The sequence below is a fragment of the Geotrypetes seraphini genome, chromosome 3 (assembly GCF_902459505.1).
Source record: "Geotrypetes seraphini chromosome 3, aGeoSer1.1, whole genome shotgun sequence".
NCBI classification, from domain to species: domain Eukaryota; kingdom Metazoa; phylum Chordata; class Amphibia; order Gymnophiona; family Dermophiidae; genus Geotrypetes; species Geotrypetes seraphini.
This window is the reverse complement of record NC_047086.1, coordinates 373,653,001-373,673,643: the sequence shown is the minus strand read 5'-3', so window position 1 is coordinate 373,673,643 and position 20,643 is coordinate 373,653,001. Positions and strand designations below refer to the sequence as shown.

The window sequence follows — 20,643 nt, the reverse complement described above, 5'->3', positions numbered from 1 at the left end:
CCCGTTTCTAAACGCACGTTGTCTAATTGGCTAGCAGCGTGCATTTCATTCTGTTATGCTCAGACCGGACTGACACTGGAAGGTTCCGTCACAGCCCATAAAGTCAGAGCAATGGCAGCATCTGTAGCTTTCCTCCGTTCCACTCCTATTGAGGAAATCTGCAAGGCTGCTACTTGGTCCTCAGTTCACACTTTTACATCTCATTATTGTCTGGATGCATTCTCCAGAAGGGATGGTCACTTCGGCCAATCTGTTTTACAAAATTTGTTTTCCTAATGGCCAACCTTCCCTCCATCCCTCTTTTTGTTAGCTTGGAGGTCACCCATCAGTCAAGAATATGCTGCCTGCTTGTCCTGGGATAAAGCACAGTTACTTACCGTAACAGGTGTTATCCAGGGACAGCAGGCAGATATTCTTGCGTCCCACCCACCTCCCCGGGTTGGCTTCTTAGCTGGCTTATACTAACTGAGGGACCGCGCGCCTCTGTCGGGCGGGAAGGCACTCGCGCGTGCGCGGTGCGGCCGAGCTAGAACTTTCTAAAAGTTCTTAGAGTGAGATCACTCTAAAATTGTCCGTACCGGGGCTCCGTCGGTGCCGTCACCCATCAGTCAAGAATATCTGCCTGCTGTCCCTGGATAACACCTGTTACGGTAAGTAACTGTGCTTTCCTAGAAACTGCAATTAAAGCTTTTCCAGTACTGATCTAGATTTTACTAATCACTATTTAACTGAGAAATCTTCATTACCCTTAATTTACCTATTGCAGTACTACAGCTTTCAGGAGAGGTGGAGGAGTTTGTTTGTTTTTGTTCAAAACTGCGTGGGATAAACAGGGGATGCCTAAATAGAAAGAAGATAGAAACAAAACTTGGCTGTTTGAGGTGTTATATTGGACAAGAGTAGTTGGAAATTAAGACCAATGCTGGACGAACTTCTACAATCCATGTTCCACAAACGGCAAAAGACAGATGTAGGTTCAACAACTCCAGTATTTGAGTACTAAGGGCAATGTTGGACAGGATTCTAGGATATTTGTCTGCAACTGGCAAAAAAAAAAAAAAAAAAAACCACACCAGATGTAGATTTGACAGCTCTAGTATATGGAAACTAAGACCAATGATGGACAATCATAAGAACATAAGAATAGCCTTACTGGGTCAGACCAATGGTCCATCAAGCCCATTCTCACGGTGGCCAATCCAGGTCACTAGTACCTAGCCAAAACCCAAGGTGTAGCAATATTCCATGCTACCAGTATAGGGCAAGCAGTGGCTTCCCCCTTGTCTTTCTCAATAACAGACTATGGACTTTCCCTCCAGGAACTTGTCCAAACCTTTCTTATAACCAGCTACGCTATCCGCTCTTACCACATCCTCTGGCAAAGTGTTCCAGAGCTTAACTATTCTCTAAGTGAAAAAATTTCCTCCTATTGATTTTAAAAGTATTTCCGTGTAACTTCATCGAGTGTCCCCTAGTCTTTGTAATTTTTGATGGCACAAAAAATCAATCCATTTGTACCCATTCTATGCCACTAAGGATTTTGTAGACTTCAATCATATCTCCCCTCAGCTGTCTCTTTTCCAAGCTGAAGAGCCCTAACAGTTTTAGTCTTTCCTCATACGAGAGGAGTTACATCCCCTTTACCATCTTGGTCGCTCTTTGAACCTTTTCTAGTGCCACTATATCTTTCTTGAGATAAGGAGACCAGAATTAAAAGCAATGCTCCAAATGAGGTCGCACCATGGAGCGATACAGGGGCATCCCTTTTTTAATAATTCCCAGCATCCTGTTTGCGTTTTTGGCCGCCGCCACACATTGGGCAGAAGGTTTCATCGTACTGTCTACAGTGATACCCAGATCCTTTTCTTGGGTGCTAACCCACAAGGTGGACCCTAACATCCGGTAACTGTGATTCAGGTTATTCTTCCCAATGTGCATCACTTTGCATTTGTCCACATTAAATTTCATCTGCCACTTGGACACCTAGTCTTCCAGTTTCCTAAGGTCTGCCTGCAATTTTTCACAATCAAACTGTTCAAAGTTGTTAAAACGCATGTAGATTGGTAACACAATCTACATGCGTTTTAACAACTGTTAACAGTTTAATGTCACCTGCAAATTTAATCACCTCACTCATCGTTCCAATTTCCAGATCATTGATAAATAAGTTTAATAGCACCGGTCCCAGTACAGACCCCTGCGGCATTCCACTGTTTACTCTCCTCCTTTGAGAAAAATGACCATTTAACCCTACCCTCTGTTTTCTATCCGATAACCAATTCCTTATCCACAACTGAACTTTGCCACCTATCCCATGACTCTTTATTTTTCTCAGGAGCCTCTCGTGAGGAACTTTTATCAAAAGCTTTCTGAAAATTTAGATACACTATATCAACCGGCTCGCCTTTATCCATATGTTTATTCACACCTTCAAAGAAGTCAAGCAAATTTGTGAGGCAAGTTCTCCACCGGCTGAATCCATGCTGACTCTGTCTCATTAAATCATGTTTGTCTATGTGTTCCACAATTTTATTTTTTATAATCGTTTCTACCATTTTGCCTGGCACTGAAGTGAAGCTTACCGGTCTGTAATTTCCCGGATCTCCGAAGGCAGATACAGATCACATTTGCATATCATATATCACATTATCATATGCTACAAGTGAAGGTGCTGTGCTTCTTAAGGGAGAAGATATCCTAATGTTGAAATTAGCACCAACAGCAGCCACAGAGATGCAGGTAAACAATCATCAAAGCAGCGCTCTGTATCCAATGTGGCCAGTGCTTTCCCTCCAGCAGCAGGCCGATTTGACCTCAATGGGTCTAAATCTGACATGAACCATGGAGTCAGCCCCTCTCCCCTCCTCCCCTTGAATCCTTTTTAATCTTAGTATTTTAAGACAATATTCTTTTACTACACTTAGTAATACAGAAGTAGGTCTCAAGTCTTTTCTACCTCTGTTCATGTTTTATATGTTAGGGAAAAAGAGAATTTGAGAGGTGTTTTTCCCTTTCTCTCTGTCAGTTTGCCATTTGTATAAACCTTTCAGCCACCAGATTTCTGTTATGTTCACCTTTTTCCCCTCTTTTAGACTCTGCAGAAAGAAATCCAGGGCCATCAGCATCGAAATGATGATATATTTGAGAGGAGCCAAAATATTCTTACAGACAGCAGCCTAAATGCTGAAGCTATCAAGCAAAGACTTGTGGACCTGCAGCACCTCTGGAACCTGCTAATTGAGGAAACAGAGAAGCGCCACATTAGACTGGAAGAATCTCATAAAGCACAGCAATATTATTTTGATGCAGCAGAGGCAGAAGCTTGGATGAGTGAGCAGGAGCTGTACATGATGTCAGAAGAAAAGGCCAAGGTGAGAGTTATTTAGGAAGATGTGATGTTTGTTAAATAAATAGTGAAAGAACAAAATATGATGCTTAACAGCAACCAGTGTTAACATGACACACTTCACAAAACTAGCAATCCAGATTGGTTTGATATGCCTGGGTTCATTTTTGGCCTCAGCTGTGTCAAAGGGTGTGAGGCTCGTGAAACATATGAATGTTTGTGTGTAGCTGACTGAGTGTTTGCGTGCCTTTCAGTTTTACTGTGTTTATAGGGAAGTGATAATTAAAAGGATTATAAGGAAGTGTATTAAGATGGGTGTCACTGCAATAACTAGGAGGCATGATTTCTAGTAAGGTCTCCATTTTTTTTTCTTTTATGAGCAAGTGAATGAATAATGTATTTTTTATTTTATTTGCAGTTGTTAACTGCAGTCAGTGGTGACTGCGGTTAACAATCATCAACCAAGATTGGACAAACGCAAGAGGCAGAGGGGGAAAAAAAAGAAGAGGAATTAAAGATAGAATGAGGGGGGGGAGACTGATTGATATAGGAAGAAATTGATGTAGGAAGAAAGATCATCAAAGGGTAGTGAGTCCGAAGGCCTCAGGAAAGAGAGATGCTTTCAGGAATTTCTTAAATATGGGTACAAGGGTACAGATCTAAGGGGAGGTGGAGGGAAAGAGAGAGAGCTTGGGACCAAGATAACTGAAGACAGCGTTGTGGGAGATGAGGTGAAGTGAAGAGAGAGAGAGGTAAGGCAAAGGAGGTTGTCGTTGGAGGAACAGAGAGTGCAGAAGGGAGTGTAGGGGATGAGTAACTTCTTGATGTAGACAGGGCAGTGAGAGAACAAGCTTTGAAGATGAGGACCAGAAGTATAATGTGGTCGAAACAGTGGGCCCAATGAAGTTTCACTGCAGTGGACTGGATGAGCTGAAGACATTTAAGCAAGTAAAGAGGGAGCCCAGCATAGAGTTACAGTAAAATACTGAGTGATAACCAGGGCCATGAGGGGAGAGAATGTGATGAAGAACAAATAGAGAGGTGAATCACAGAGTAGAAAATGACAAGGGGACAAATTTTTCCCTATCCCTGCAGGAACTCAATTTCCCTGTCCCCACAAGTTTTGTCGCTGTCTCTGTCCTTTCCCTATTCCTGTAAGCTCTGTCTTAGCCACAACCACACAAGCCTTGATCACTATGATGATTTTAAAGTGTTTGAGGCTTGTGCAGATGAGGACAGAGTTTGCAGGAATAGGGCAGGGACAGGAAAATGAGTTCCCACAGGGACAGGGAAAAATTTGTCTCCGTGTCATTCTCTAACACAGAGTTGATTTGAACATTAAGAGAGGTTACTATCGAAGATCACACCCAAGGATTTTAACCGAATCCTGGAAATGAAGGGGCTAGTCAATAGAGGGGCAGGTGGGGAGATTAGAGTAAGGGATAGGGAAGACAATGGATTTAAACTTGGATGAGTTTAAGAAGACTAGATTGTTTTTCAGCCGGATAGGAGATGGAGTGTTGAAAGAGTAGAGTGTGTTTGTAGGATCAGAAATTAGACAAGAGAATTTGATTGTCATCAGAATGGAGTGCAATCAAGGACTTAGGTAAGAGTCAACAGTGGAGCCAGAAAGATATTGAATACTGCAGGTGCTAAAATTGAGCGTTAGGGGATACCTGACTACAGGGGGAGATGGGGTGGAGCCAAAGTGAGATAGTTGGAAGAAACATTGGAGAGATAGTAGGAGAACCAGGAAAGCAGTGTCTGAGATGCCCAGGGTATGTAGGCAGTGAAGAAGGAGGGCATAAACAACAAGGTCTAAGGACACAACAATGACAGAGTGGTACTGGTCAAGAGAGGAGCCGATAATGTTGTATAGGGAGAGGAGTACCTCCTCTTGTCTGCAACAGACCTTGACTGATGTAATGTTTTGTGCTTCCGGCAGGATGAGCAAAGTGCTGTCTCTATGCTGAAGAAGCATCAGATCCTGGAGCAAGCAGTGGAAGACTATGCTGAAACTGTACACCAGCTCTCCAAAACTAGCAGGGCTCTGGTGGCAGATGGACACCCAGAGAGGTGAGCACTTTACGCAAGGAGTAAGCTCTGGATGTTACTTTTGAATGGAAATGGAAGGTAAAATGTGGGTACCTGTTAAGATGCACTGACTTTATAGAAAAAGAATTGGTACAAATTTTCTTGCTAAACCAACACTAGGAAGGTAGTTGCATATAAATTCAATGAATCGAATAAACATCAACAATTAAATGGTTAAAAGGGTCTCAGTACGGGCTCAATTATCCCTACGAGTAACCAAAAAGCCTCAGGCAGGTATTTATGAGTGACTAGCACTGGACCAAAGCTTTAAATAAATCCTGCCCCATACATCATAATACCCTTGTGTTTTGTTTGGATAACTCTAATGAATAAATATAAAGTGCAAACGTGCATCCATAGTGGGTACAAGAAAAATATCAGAGTATATAAGAAAACCCACCCAAAAAAAACAAAAGCAAAAAATTCAAAAACCAATCAAAAAACTATCAAACACCTCAAAATCATAAACCATGAATGCATAAGTTATTAATAATTTCAAAAAAGCTGTGGCTACATGTTGATGTTACGCTCTTGCCTACATTTCAGGATTCTCTGTGGGCTGCCAAAGCAAAGTTCTACTTTTTAAGCCTCCTTTATGTACTCAATGTTGAGTCTGCCTTATGCCCTGACTCCATTTTGGTTTGGGATTTATTTGTTTCAATTTCCTCTTTGCTTAACTGGGATATTGAGTTGCACTGCCACCTGATTTGTTTAAAATTTTTCTTTACTGTGTGTTTTGTGGTACATTTGATTCAGTCTTGCTTTATAGTTCTTTTTCTATAATGCTGTTGCTTATTTTGTGGTATAAGAAAGCTTGAATACAGAAAAAAAATATTATAAGAGAAGGGAAAGCTGGCATTGAGCCCTCTGTTTGCAGAAACCTCAGAGTTCCTCGTCTCCATTGCAGTTTTCTCTTTGTCCGTTGAAGGACCCCTGTTGGTTGCCTGCTGACTCAGGATTTCTGTCTGTTTTTCAGCGAACGCATTAGCATGCGTCAGTCCCAGGTGGATAAACTGTATGCTGGTCTGAAGGATCTGTCTGAAGAGAGAAGGGGCAAACTGGACGAGAGACACCGTCTCTTCCAGTTGAATCGTGAGGTGGATGACTTGGAGCAGTGGATTGCTGAGAGGGAAGTGGTGGCAGGATCACATGAGCTAGGACAAGATTATGAGCATGTTACAGTAAGTTCCTCAGCATCTGTGTGATGTCACACACTAGTTCTGCTTATTTGTCAGCAGCCCACAGACAGCTGCATGCTTCTGATTGTTAAATGGGATGAGATGCATGTCAAATGGATAGAAAAACAATTATTCACAGTCAAAACTCCATCCTTAAGACCTTGGTTGTTTTTCATTAATACCATGTTTCCCCGAAAATAAGCCCTAGCATGATTTTTGGGGTAGGTCTTAATATAAGCCCTACCCCAAAAATAAGCCCAAGTTAGATCAACCCCTGAAGCCCCTCCCAAATGTCCCTGACACTGATCGACTCCATCCCTTGATTTGCCGGTAGCAGCAGCACTTCCCTCCGCCGCCGTGCAGCCGAACCTCGCTGACCCTCCCACCCACTCCCCTGCACTGCATCTTTCCATCTCTCCCTCGCATCTGAATCCCGTTGACCCTCCCACTGCGAGACCGACCTCCCTCCAACAGTAGCGTCGACAGCATCTCCCACCGGATCCTTCCCTCTGCCGTATCACTGATGATGTCATCAATGATGCGGCACAGGGAAGGCTCTGACAGGAGAAGGCTGAGAAGCGACCTGTTTAGAGTGCTGCCAACGCTGCTGTTTGGAGGGAGGTATGTTGGTCTCACGGTGGGAGGGTTGGTGGAGTTCTGCTGCAATGGGAGGTTGGGAGGGATGGATGGATAAAAAGATGCTGTGCAAGGGGTTCTGCTCCACAGGGGAATGGGAGGGATAGACAGATGCTGCTCAAGGTGTCTGCTGCACAGGGGGATGGGACGGAGGGATAGAAAGATGCTGTGCAAGGGTTCTGCTGCCCGGGGGTTGGGAGAGAAGGGATAGAAAGATGCTGCTCAAGGGTTCTGCTGCACAGGGAATGGGAAGGAGGGATGAATGAATAAAAAGATGCTGTGCAAGGGGTTCTGCTCCACAGGGGTTGGGAGAGAGGGATAAAAAGATGCTGCTCAAGGGTTCTGCTACACGGGGGGGATGGGAGGGATGGATAGAAAGATGCTGCAGAGGAAAGACACAAGGGGATGGGTGAGAGGGGAGGAAAGATGCTGCAGATGTGGGGGAGAAAAAGGAAAGATGAAGAATTAGGGTGGAGGAGAGGAAGGGAGAGATGATCATAATACATGAAAAAAATAAGACATCCCCTAGTGCATTTTTTGGACCCCAAATTTATTTATTTATTTTTTTTTTTTTTTTCCCATTATTTTTTATTTTCAAATTTTACATAAAGTGTACAAAATATTAAAGTACAATTGATAAATATATATTATCACTTTTATATCTAATACATTATATATCTAAATTTGATTTTCCCCCTCACCCTCCCCCCACCCTTTTATTACTTTAATATTAATATTTTTAATTTTCAAATTTTACAGAAAGTGTACAACATGTTAAAATACAATTGATGAATATTCAATAACATTTTTATATCTAATACATTAATATAAGACATTGTTTTATTTTCAGGGAAACACAGTAATAACAAATTGTGATTATAAATAGCCAAGTAATGATGTGGAGGGGGGGGGGGAATTTGTAATTCCACAAATCCCATCCCTTTGGAAATGCACAGACAATGGATGGAGTTTCAGATTATGGTTACTGATCTCTTAATTTTCAAGTCTCATTCCTTGCCTTTGCAGTTTTGTAAATATGAATTCCTTCCATTGATGATGTTGCTAACACAGTAGGGATAACAGAAATGATCAGGGAAATTTGCAGAAGGGTAGTGTGTGTACAAGATGACATGTGCAGGGTGGATTTTCTTTGGAGATCAGAAGCATACATTGAAGATGGGTATGTTTTCATTTCAGATGCTACAAGAGAGATTCCGGGAATTTGCCAGGGACACAGGGAACATTGGACAGGAGCGTGTGGACACAGTTAACCACATGGCAGATGATCTGATCAATTCAGGGCATTCAGATGCAGCAACAATTGCAGAGTGGAAGGATGGCCTCAATGAGGCTTGGGCTGATCTTCTGGAGCTGATTGATACGAGGACGCAGATTCTAGCTGCCTCTTATGAACTGCACAAGTTTTACCATGATGCCAAGGAGATCTTTGGCCGCATTCAGGACAAACACAAGAAGCTGCCAGAAGAGCTGGGCAGAGACCAAAACACAGTAGAAGCACTACAGAGGATGCACACAACCTTTGAACACGACATTCAGGCCTTGGGAACCCAGGTGTGTACTTGGTGCTGTCATGATTCCTTCACAGTGCATTTGTAGGTATGGTTTGGAATTGGTCTGCAGCTGCTAAGCAGATACAGCAAGGAAATGCATTTTATCCAGGGCTATGGAGTCTATACAGCAAACCTTCCACACCAACTCCTCTCAACCCTGACTCTGATTCTAACTCCTACTATATATAGTAAATCTAAGAAACATTTCAATAATTACAGAAACATAGGGTATTTCTTTGTACAAAATTAGGCCTAAGAGACCACAAAATGTATTTATTTGAAGTCTGAACAAAGATCCTGAACAACAATATAAGCATAAAATTATAAATTTAGCATCCTATATAATAAAACCTTACCGGCGCATGCGCTTTTAAAACGGCGTGATCTGTAATGGGTTCCATTGCTCACATAACTCCGTAACTTTTTTTAATACATATTTTTCATTCTCTTTTACAGTATCTTCAATTGTATTTTTAACTTGAATGCCAAGATATTTAAATCCTTCTTCTTTCCATATAAATGGAAAAGTGTCAAATAATCCTTTTGCACAATAAATATTTAAAGGTATAATTTCAGATTTATTCCAATTAATTTTATAACCTGAAAATTTGCCAAACTTATCAATTAATTCCAATAAAGAAGATAAGGTAGACTCTGGATTTCTCAAATAAAGCAAAATATCATCAGCATAAGCTGAAATTTTATATTCCATATCTGAATATGGAATACCTTGTATCTCCCTCGTTTGCTGTATTGCTAACAATAAGGGTTCTAATACAACATCAAATAACAAAGGAGATAAAGGACAACCTTGTCTAACTCCCCTCTGCAATTGAAAACCATCAGATATCTTATTATTAATATTTAATCTTGCAATCGGGAAGCTATACAATGTTTTTACCATTTGTATAAATCCAGAACCTATACCAAACCATTCTAAGGCTTGATACATAAAATTCCATTCTACTCTATCAAATGCTTTTTCAGCATCTAATGAAACTGTAAAAGCTGGTTCATCTATTTTTTTTGACAAGTTTAACATATGAAACAATAATCTAGAGTTATTAGAGGAATGTCTTTTAGCAACAAAACCCGTTTGATGCATATCTATAATATGTGGGAGAGCTTTGGCTAATCTCAAAGCCAAAATTTTTGCCAAAAGTTTATTATCAACATTTATCAAAGATATAGGCCTGTAGTTCGAAACCAAAGTAGGATCTTTATTTGGCTTAGGTATAACAATTATTATTGATTCAGCCATAGTACCTTTAATATCACCTTTTATAAGTTGTGTCTGATATAAATTTAGTAAATATGGGGAAAGGACATTTTGAAATGTTTTATAAAATTCTACTGTATAACCATCACCACCTGGAGCGGATCCAACTCTAAGAGATCTCAATGCTGTTTCTAATTCTTTTAATGATATAGGTTCATCTAAACTCCGTTTTATATGATCAGGAACCTTAGGTCCATTAATTAAATCTAAAAAATTTTTTCCATCTTTTTGTCTCTCCAAATAAGGCTCGGAAGAATAAAGGTCTTTATAAAATTTTAAAAATTGTTTTAATATTATATTTGTTTGATTTGTTATTATACCATTATCATCTTTTATTCCATTAATATTAGTTTTCCTTTTTTTTGCTTTAAGATAATTTGCCAATAATCTCCCCGCCTTATTAGAATTTCCATAATACATTGTTTGCTTGGAAAACAAATCTCTTCTTATCATTTTTGAAGTTAATTCATTATATTTACCTTTTGCTTTCAAAAGAGCTTGCAAAACTTCATTTTCCCATTTACTTACCAATTTAGCTTCTAATATTTTTATTTCTTTTTCTAATTCTATATATTGTATTTTAATCTGTTTCCTAATAAAAGCTGAATATGATATAATATTTCCCCTCATAGTTGCTTTAAATGCATCCCATACATTTTCTATAGATGTATCCTCCACTAAATTTAGTTGAAAAAATTCATTAATTTGTATTTTAAAATTTTCCAAAAATTTGTCATCCACAAGCAATGCATTATCAAATCTCCAAAGAGGTCTACCATTCTCTAATTGATCTAATTGTAATTCTATCCATACTCCCGCATGATCTGAAATAATAATAGGATCTATGGAAGCTTTAATCACTTGTTGCACTTTATTTGTTGAAACAAAAATATAATCTATTCTTGAAAATGATTTATGAACCTGTGAACAAAATGAAAATTCCTGATCATTAAAATGAAGAATACGCCATATATCTTTCAAATCACATGATTGAACCAAATTATCTAAACCTAAAGATTTTATACTTTTACCTGGTTTTTTATCCAATAATGGATCCATTACAGCATTAAAATCTCCAGCCACCACTAAATTAGAAGCAGCCAGTGGTAACAACATATTCTGTAATTTTTTAAAAAATTCTGATTGATTCGAATTAGGGGCATATATATTAAACAACGTCAGGGCATCTTTTCCCATACCTATATCAAAAAATGGTCTAAGAGATATTTGGAGCATTGAGATTGGACATCAGATTAATGCATCTCAATGGCCACTAATTTGGTCTTGGAGAATGGGATGTACAGTGTCAGCATCTATGAAACAAACTTGGTTCTTTTTATTACATAGAGCTTTTTGGACCCCTACACGTTTGCAAAAATTAGACAGTTCTAAGTCTAATAAATGCTGGCACTGTAATCTGGAACCAGGGACATTAGATCACTTACTTTATCATTGTCCCTACATTAAAATTTTTTGGAATTCAATTTGGCCACAAATTAATAAATTAATGGAAAATCATATAGCAATATCATATGATACGGTATTATTTGGAATGATGATGAGGAAAAATAGTCAAATTTCACCAGAAAATAACAAGCTTTTATTAATAATAACCTAAATTATACATTTTGGTGGAATACAATATGTCATATATTTAAAATGGAAAGAACAATAGCAATACAAAGAGGGACATATACTAAATTCATAAAAATATGGGGGCCATTGACAAAATACTGTAATGAATAAATATTAAGATTTTTCTTCTTCTTTTCTTCTTTAAAGTATCTTTTTTATGACACACATAGAGGGGGGGTAATGAAAATAATATCTACCGTATTTGCCGGCGTATAAGACGACTTTTTAGTACCTTAAAATCCTCCCCAAAGTCGGGGGTCGTCTTATACGCCGGGTACAGTTTACATGCCCTTACTTGCGGGGCTGGATGTACTCAGTCGCGCGGCTCTTCTTCTCCCTACCTTCTCTGCTTGCAGCACAGAGCCGAACGGAAGTCTTCCCGACGTCAGCGCTGACGTCGGAGGGGAGGGAGGGCTTAAACAAAGCTTAAACAAAGCCCTCCCTCCCTCCGACGTCAGCGCTGACGTCGGGAAGACTTCCGTTCGGCTCTGCTGCAGGCATGGCAGGTAAGGAGAGAGAGAGTACCAAGAGAGAGGGGCGGCCGCCCCGCCCCGGTTGCAGCACAGCCGGCTAGGTCCCCTTACTTTTGTGGCACTTCCCCGACCGACCGACAACAGCCCGGGTCCGACAAACTTCCTTGCCCTTAACCGCGAATCTAAATTACCTTCTTACAGCAGCTGTAAGAAGGTAATTTAGATTCGCGGTTAAGGGCAGGGAAGTTTGTCGGACCCGGGCTGTTGTCGGTCGGTCGGGGAAGTGCCACAAAAGTAAGGGGACCTGGCTGGCTGTGCTGCACCCGGGGCGGTAGAGAAGGGGGGGGGGGGAAGGACTCTGAAAGCACTTGAAGACAGAGGAGGGAGAAGAACGCTGAAAGCACATGGGGGAATACAAAGGGGTGGAGAAGGAAGAAGGGGTCGTCTTATACGGCGAGTATAACACAAAACTCTATTTTTTAACTAAAAGTTGGGGGGGTCGTCTTATACGCCCAGTCGTCCTATACGCCGGCAAATACGGTACATAATATTATATAATATGTTATACAATATGTATGAATGAAAAATAATAAAAGGGTGGGGGGAGGGAGAGGGGATAAAAATATATTTAGAATATGATGTATTAGATACAAAAATGATATTGTGTATTTATCAATTGTAATTTAATATTTTGTACATTTTATGTAAAATTTGAAAATTAAAAATATTATATTAAAGTAATAAAAGGGTGGGGGGAGGGTGAGGGGGAAAATCAAACTTAGATATATAATGTATTAGATATAAAAGTGATACTATGTATTTATAAATTGTATTTTAATATTTTGTACACTTTATGTAAAATTTGAAAATAAAAAATAATGGGGAAAAAAACAAAAAAAAACGGCGTGATCCCTGCCGCTGTGGTATGTGATCCGTGGCCGTTTTCCATTTTAGAACCCGGCGGCAGGGAACATTCTGGCCACTCCCCTCCTCCCACCCTCACTCTCCAACCGCTGGAGGAAGCTGGCCATATTCGGCGGCTTGAGGAGGTGGTGCAGAGCAGCGCTGGTGGCAACTGCCGGGAGGAGGGCTTCGAGCCGCTGAGGGTCGGGCACTGCTCCCGTGAGGATCGTGGCCGGCTCTACTAAACTTCGCAGGCCGCACAGCACCTCAGTAGAACGTTTCCTCTGACGTACGCGATCGCGTCAGAGGGAACGTACTTCTGAGGGGCAGAGCAGCCTACGAGGTTCGCAAAAGCCGGCCGCGATGCTCACAACGCTGCATACTAGACCGGGGAAACAGGTAAGGGGTGCTGCTGGAGCAGGGAAGAGCTGCTGTTGGACCAGGGGAGCAAGGAAAAGGGACAGGGGGAGCAGGGAAGAGGTGCTACTGGGCCGGGAGAGCAAGGAAGAGGTGCTTTTGGACCAGGGGAGCAAGGAAGAGGGACAGGGGGAGCAGAGAAGAGGTGCTACTAGGCCAGGGGAGCAATGAAGAGGAACAGGGGGTGCAAGGAAGAGGTGCTGCTGGACAGGGAAGTGGAGTGAGGAGGGAAAAGCTGCTGGTGAGAAAAGGAGACGGGCTGAAAGGGAACAGATGGGGGAAGGGGGCTGGGGAGGGGTAAAATGGGTTTGGAGCTGGTGCTAAAAATAGGGAACATGTGAGGGAAGGAGGCTTTACTAGCACCCGCTAATGTAAACAGGCTTAAACACTAGTGCGGGGGTCGACAACCTGCGGCTCTTTTCCACCTTTGCTGCGGCTCCGGTAGTGTGTCACGCAGGCATGCAGCTTAAGTCCGGCGTCGCGGCGGGAAATAGCCATGCTGAGCAGTGAGCTCAGCACATACACAGATGAAAGCCTTGCTTGCTGATTGGTCCGGCGGCCCCGCCCCGCCGGACCAATCAGCAAGCAAGGCTTTCATCTGTGTAGTGCTGAGCTCACTGCTCAGCATGGCTATTTCCCCCGCGACGCTGGACTTGTAAGGTGCCTGAAAAAGAAATCATCCTGGCCGGGGTCGGTGTCATGCTCCGGAGATCTACAGCCTTCCTATCTCCCTCTCCCTTCTACCTGCTTCCGGCCACATCCCCTGCTCCGCGGCTCTCTTCGGCAACTCAGCAGCAGCGATCGACACAAGCTTCTGACGTCGGGGCCTACCCTCTGCGAGTCCCGCTTGTTTCAACTTCCTTTTTCCACAAAGGCGGGACTCGTAGAGGGAAGGCCTCGATGTCGGCAGCTTGTCTTGATCACTGCTGCTGACGAGTTGCTGAAGAGAGCCGCGGAGCAGGGGGGTGTTGCCAGGTGCAGGTAGAAGGGAGAGGGCCAGATGCAGGACTCGTGGGTGAGGGAGCAGAAGAGAGAGAGAAAGAGAGAGGGGAGGGAAACAAAAGGAAATATTTCATACTGGGCTGGGCCGGAGTGGAGGGAGGGTGGAAAGATTCTAGCTACAGGGTGCAGTAACAAAGGAAAAGGGGGGAAAGCTGAAAATGGAGATAGTGACACAAAGAAGAGAAAGGGTAAGCAGGACCTACTGAATAAGGATAGAGATACAGAGGGGACATGAAGAGGAGGTGAAATAGAGACATAGAAGTAATGCTGAAAAAGTGTGTGGGGGGAGATAAAGACATTGAAAGGGCAAATGGTGAACATGGTGTAAAGATAAGGACAGAGACAAATGAAGATTCTGAAAAAGTGGTGAGATAGGGATATAGGTGAGATGGACACAAAGAAGGGTGATGCTGGAAAATAGGTGGAATGGTAATTCTGACAGACACAGAAGGGAAATGCTGGATCAAGGAGAGATGGGGCTCAGGCTGGATGGAATGAGGAGAAATGCCTTGTTGGCCCGGAACTTCCTCTCCTACGTCAGAATTGACGTCAGGGAGCGGAATGCTGGTCAGCGCAACACTTCTGCAGGGAAAGCTTGGGACGGCGGTGGCTTGGGGGCTGTTCCCCGATTGCGGTGGCAGCAAACCGAGTGGCTTGGGGGACGGCACGGAGACAGAAAGAAGGGGGAACAGGGAGACAGAAAGAAAAAGTTGGGGGGAGAGAATGAGGTCTGGAGGAGAGGAAACATACAGGAGGCTGAAAGAAAGGAAGAAAGATTGGATGCACAGTCAGAAGAAGAAAGTGCAACCAGAGACTCATGAAATCACCAAATAGCAAAGGTAGGAAAAATGATTTTATTTTCAATTTAGTGATCCTGTATATAGCATTAAGATAAGAAACAATATATGCAGTGTTAGATTTGTTTTATAATGGTTTTGCGGCTCCAAGTTTTTTTTTCTTTTCGAAAACGGGTCCAAGTGGCTCTTTATGTCTTAAAGGTTGCAGACCCCTGCACTAGTGTATTATAATGTTATATTTTGATACAAGTCAGTACATTGTTGCCAACTGACTCCACTGCCCTGACTTTATTATGGTCATTTTCCCATATCTGACTTCAATTGCTTTAATGTATGTTCATGAAAAACGATTAGTACAGGAATCTCACAGACTATTAGTTTTTCAACATAACCATAATGAATGTATACAAGATAAATTTGCATACATTGGAGATCTGTTTTATGCAGATATATTTCATGCATACTGATTTGGCTATTCTGAAAATCCATTTGGGTTGGAAGGTCTCAAGGACAGGTTTGTGAGTCAGCCTCCATAGCTTGAATATATGTGGGACTAACTTGATCAGATTGTGCTGAATTTGTTGGTTGAATATCCTTAGACCTACTGAAAACGTATATCTCTGGAATGTTAGTTTCCAAACGGGATTGCTTATTTGTATATCAAGAGGAAGCAGAACAGTTAATTTTAGAAAGGAGTTTTGTTAACAGTTATCATTGCTGCTAAATTGGATACCTATTGGTGCCTCAATTATAAACATTTAGGAGCAAATGTTTTATTTTCTGCAGGAGGTGTCGCAAATTGTCTGGAACCTCACATCTTAAAGAGCAATTAAACAAATTATACTGCAAAAATATTTCTAGTGCAAAGTCGAGTGGTCCTGAACACTAGGGTTTTCTGAACCCGCAAGTTGGTTGCAGAATGCTGTCAATCATCTTTTGAACTCTGCCTCTTTCCCAGGAAGCGACTCCTGCCCCTTCAGTTTTTTTCTGCAAGCAAATTGCTCAGAAATATTTCTGTTCTGCCCTCAGAGTCTGGGCTTTTATATGAAGGCTACTGGATCTTCATTCCTTAGAGCCGGAACCAGACAAATAATGGGCTGGGGCATATACACCATATACTTCATCTTACCAAAGAAAGGCTCAGACTACTGTACTAGAGGCAAATTCTGGAACTCAGGTCAGTCAGTGCTGCACTGAAAGTGCCACATTTCTATTTGGATTCCAGTCGGTTATAACGGCAGTGGTGCTGGGGGAGTTTCTTGCCTCCCTTGATTTGATGGAAGCTTATCTCCATATTCCCATTTTTTCGGCCCACAGGAGATACTTGCAGTTTCATGTGCTAGAGCAACATTTCCAGTTCTTGTGACTCTGGCCTCGCGATGGCACCTCATACTTTTACTATGGTGATAGTGGCAGCACATCTCAGCAAGGCAAGGGATCCAGGTGCACCCATTTTTGGACGATTGGCTAATCAGAGCCCCATCCAAGGAGAAAGGAAAAGTGGCAGTTTCTTTTTTTAAAAAAATTATTTATTCATCTTACATCTTACATCAAGTGTACAAATAATTTATATATTGAAATTGTATACATCACTTGAATTTCTTATCAATTTAACCTTAATACATAAGATTTAATCCCTTCCCTCCCATCCCTCTCCTTCTATATGTCATCAAATATACCGTTTAAGAATTCTTATCTAATGAACTATTTAATCAAATTCAGAACTCCCCCCCTTCATCCGTATTAGTACTCCTATCCGTATTAGTACTCCTATTCATTCATTGCAATATTTTGTCAATGGCTCCCAGATCTCTTTAAATTTATTATAATTTCATTTTTGTATCACAATTGTTCTTTCCATTTTATAAATGTGACGCAATGAGTTCCACCAGAAACAGTAATTGAGTCTACTCCAATTCTTCCAATTAGATGTAATATGTTGTATGGCAACTCCTGTCATCTATAATAATAAAACGCTAAGCGCGCATGCGTACTCGTGCCGCGTGTTCCCTGATCCCTGTTCTGTCGGGATGCGCCAAGGCGAGAGTGCGCATGCGCGCTCCGCAAGGGGAGTAGGGAGAGAGCTGGGGCTGTCCCGCTGGCAGCATGGCCCCGATCCCCCTGCACCCACTCACCGCCCTACTGCTGAGCTCCGGAGCGAAGAAGCCGCAGTCCGGCCCAGCCCGCTGAGAGGGAGAGTGGCGATGGCACCGGGGAGGGGGGGGACACACACAAGGGCTCTGCCGCCAGCTCAGCTCGGCTGCTCCGTGTCCTGCCGGGGCTAACAGCAGCAGCCCCCGAAGCTCCTCACCAGCCTGTCCCGCCCCCTCGAGAAGGGCTGAAAAGCTGGCCTCGCGCGCTGTGCAATCAACTGCTGCTCGCCTACCTGTGCCAGGGTGATGCGCAGGCGCGGGGGCTCCCGTAGTGTCCAGAAGTGGCGATGGTGGCGCTGCTGCTGGTGGCGCTACTCCCGCTACTGTGCACGAGCGACGTGCCAGAGCTGGACCCTGCTTGTCGGCAGCGGCTGACAGGAGGAGACAGAGGGGAGATGCTGGATTGATGGGAGATAGAGAGAAGGGAGATGCTGGACTTTTGGGGGATAGAGAAAGAGATGCTGGACTGATGGGGAGATAGACAGAGGGGAGATTCTGGTCTGGTGGGGGGGGAAGGAAGGGAGGCCTATTGCTGGATAGGGGAAGCAGGAAGAAGTGCTGATGGACGGGGGGGAAAAAGGATGAGAGGCCTACTGCTGAACAGGGGGAGCAGGAAGAGGTGCTGATGGACAGTGGGGGAAAAAGGAAGGGAGGCCTACTGCTGGACAGGGGGAGCAGGAAGAGGTGCTGATGGACGGGGGGAAGGTAAAACAGAGGGAAAAGGGCTGCTGCTGAATAAGGGGAGCAGTGAAGGGGTGATGGTGGACACAGGGGAGGTAAAAGGAAGGGAGAATAGACAGGGGGAGCACGCAAGGGGTGGTGGTGGACAGCCAAAAGAAAGAAAGACAGCAATACAGAAAGCGGCTAAGGAGACAGAGAGAGAGAGAAAGAAATAAAGACAGACACACACACATATATTCTAGCACCCGTTAATGTAACGGGCTATAAAGCTAGTAATCAATAAAACTTTGTTATTATTTGATGAAATTTGGCTCTGTGTTCTCATTGACATACCCAATAGAATTGTATCATACGATAATGCCACAGGATTCTCCAATAAACAATTTATTTGGCCCCAAATTGATTTCCAAAAGGCTAAAATAAAGGGACAATAGAATAACAAATGATCTAGAGTCCCTACTTCGAGAGTACAATGCCAGCATCTATTAGACTTAGAGCTGTTCAACTTTTGTAATCTAACTGGGGTCCAAAAAGCTCTATGTAGGAGAAAAAACCAAGTTTGTCTCATAGATGCACTGTAGATCTCATTAGAGAATGACACGGTGGCGGTTTACCCGCGGCTACTGCGTTTAGCCGTGGGTAACCCGCCAAAAACGTGGAATGAAAATTAGCAGCCTCTGTGGGGACGGGGACAAGGCCATCACTGCCTCGTGGAGCGGTAAATGGTCTTGTCACCGCAGTGAGGCATAAAGGATCATGCGGTTCCCGCAGCCCCCACCCGCACGCCCGCTCGATTGTTTAACCAGCTTCCTCTCTCCACCTCACCTTAGTTTGCCGGCTTTCTTTTTCGGCGACCGGAACGCTTTCAAAAGAGCCGCGCACGCGCGGCTGCTCAGTATTCAATCTTCTGCTCTGACCCAACCGGAAACAGGAAGTTGCAGCAGAGCAGAAGATTGAACTTTGAGCAGCCGCGCGTGCCGGTCGCCGAAAACAGACCGCTTCTCCCCCCTCCCAGCCGAACCCCCGCTGACCCTCCTATCTCTCCCCCCCAAGTGAACCTTTCCGACCCTCCCAGCGAAAGCAGCAAACCTCCCTCCAGTAGCGTCGGCTTTCTCCTCCCTCTGCCGCATCACTGATGACGTCATCAGTAACGCGGCAGAGGGAGGAGAAAGCCGCGAAGGAGGTTTGCTGCTCTCGCTGGGAGGGTCGGAAAGGTTCACGGAGGGGGGAGATAGGAGGGTCAGCGGGGGTTCGGCTGGGAGGGGGGAGAAGCGGTCTGCCTCGTGCTCCATTACCTTCTTCGGGCAGCAGCAGCGTTTACAATTCTCTGCTGTTGCCGGCTTCAGGCCTTGTTCTCTGCCGGGTCCTGCCTACTTCCTGTTTTCATGAAGACAGGACCCGACAGAGAGGAAGGCCTGAAGCGGGCAACAGCAGTGAATTGTGAATGCTGCTGCTGCCCGATGAAGTTCAGGACATCGGGGAAGGAGCAGGGAGAAATCGGCTGCTGACTTGGGGCTGAGGGTAGGGAAAGAATCATGGAAGTGGAGAAATTGGCACGATGGCTTTGTGGGAGCTAGGGGGAGAGAGAAAGAAAGGAAAAAAATAAAGAGGGGGGCCAGGGGGAGAGAGAAAGAAAGGCAGAAATAAAGAGGGGTCAGGGGGAGAGAGAAAGAAAAGCAGAAAGAAAGAGGGGGGCAAGAGGGAGAGAAAGAAAAGCAGAAAGAAAGAGGAGGGCCAGGGGGAGAGAGTAATAAAGAGGGAGGCCAGGGGAAGAGAGAAAGAAAGGCAGAAATAAAGAGGGGGGCCAGAGGGAGAGAGAAAGAAAGGCAGAAATAAAGAGTGGGTCAAATGGATTAAAATGACCATTTCCTCCATGTATGTGGGCTGCGGTAAGCAGCCACCAATCGCATTGAAACTAGAGTTGCTGCTACCTCATGGGCGGTTGAGGAAATCTAGAGCAGCTATATGGTCTACTCCTCATACCTTCACCAGGTTCTATTGGGTGGCATAACAGCCAGGAAAGATGTCTCTTTCAGGTCCTCCATTTTGAAGGCAGACTTAGCAGACCTGCCCTACACTCCGGAGACTGATTTGGTACTTCTCTGTGGTTCAGGACCACTAGACACATTGCATTAGAAAGAAAGATTAGGTTCTTACCTCGATAAGCTTCTTTCTGTAGATGTGTCTAGTGAGCCTGAAGCCCTGCCCTGTCAATGGGCTTTGCCTGCCTCCTGCCTTAAGATCAGTCTGAATTTGGGGATTTCTCTGTCTCTCAGATGTCTGTCTGTTTTGATCAACTACTTGAATGTTATAATGAATGAGATGTACAATGTCAGCGTCTATGAGACAAACATGGTTCTTTTTATTACATAGAGCTTTTTGGACCCCTACACGTTTGCAAAAATTAGATAGTTCCAAGTCCAATAGATGCTGGCACTGTAATCTGGAACCTGGAACGTTGGATCATTTACTGTATCA

At 43.5% G+C, this 20,643-nt stretch overlaps 1 protein-coding gene across 3 annotated transcripts in view; it reads left to right on the top strand.

The window, feature by feature from the left end:
• Positions 1–20,643, top strand: part of SPTBN1 (spectrin beta, non-erythrocytic 1) — a 569,130-nt gene that overhangs the window by 448,389 nt on the left and 100,098 nt on the right. For all 3 annotated transcript variants that reach the window (XM_033938993.1, XM_033938994.1, XM_033938992.1), the window contains 4 exons: positions 3,093–3,371; positions 5,292–5,422; positions 6,417–6,621; positions 8,452–8,826. In XM_033938993.1, coding sequence (XP_033794884.1) covers positions 3,093–3,371; positions 5,292–5,422; positions 6,417–6,621; positions 8,452–8,826 — 990 coding nt within the window. The remainder of the gene's footprint in view (positions 1–3,092; positions 3,372–5,291; positions 5,423–6,416; positions 6,622–8,451; positions 8,827–20,643) is intronic.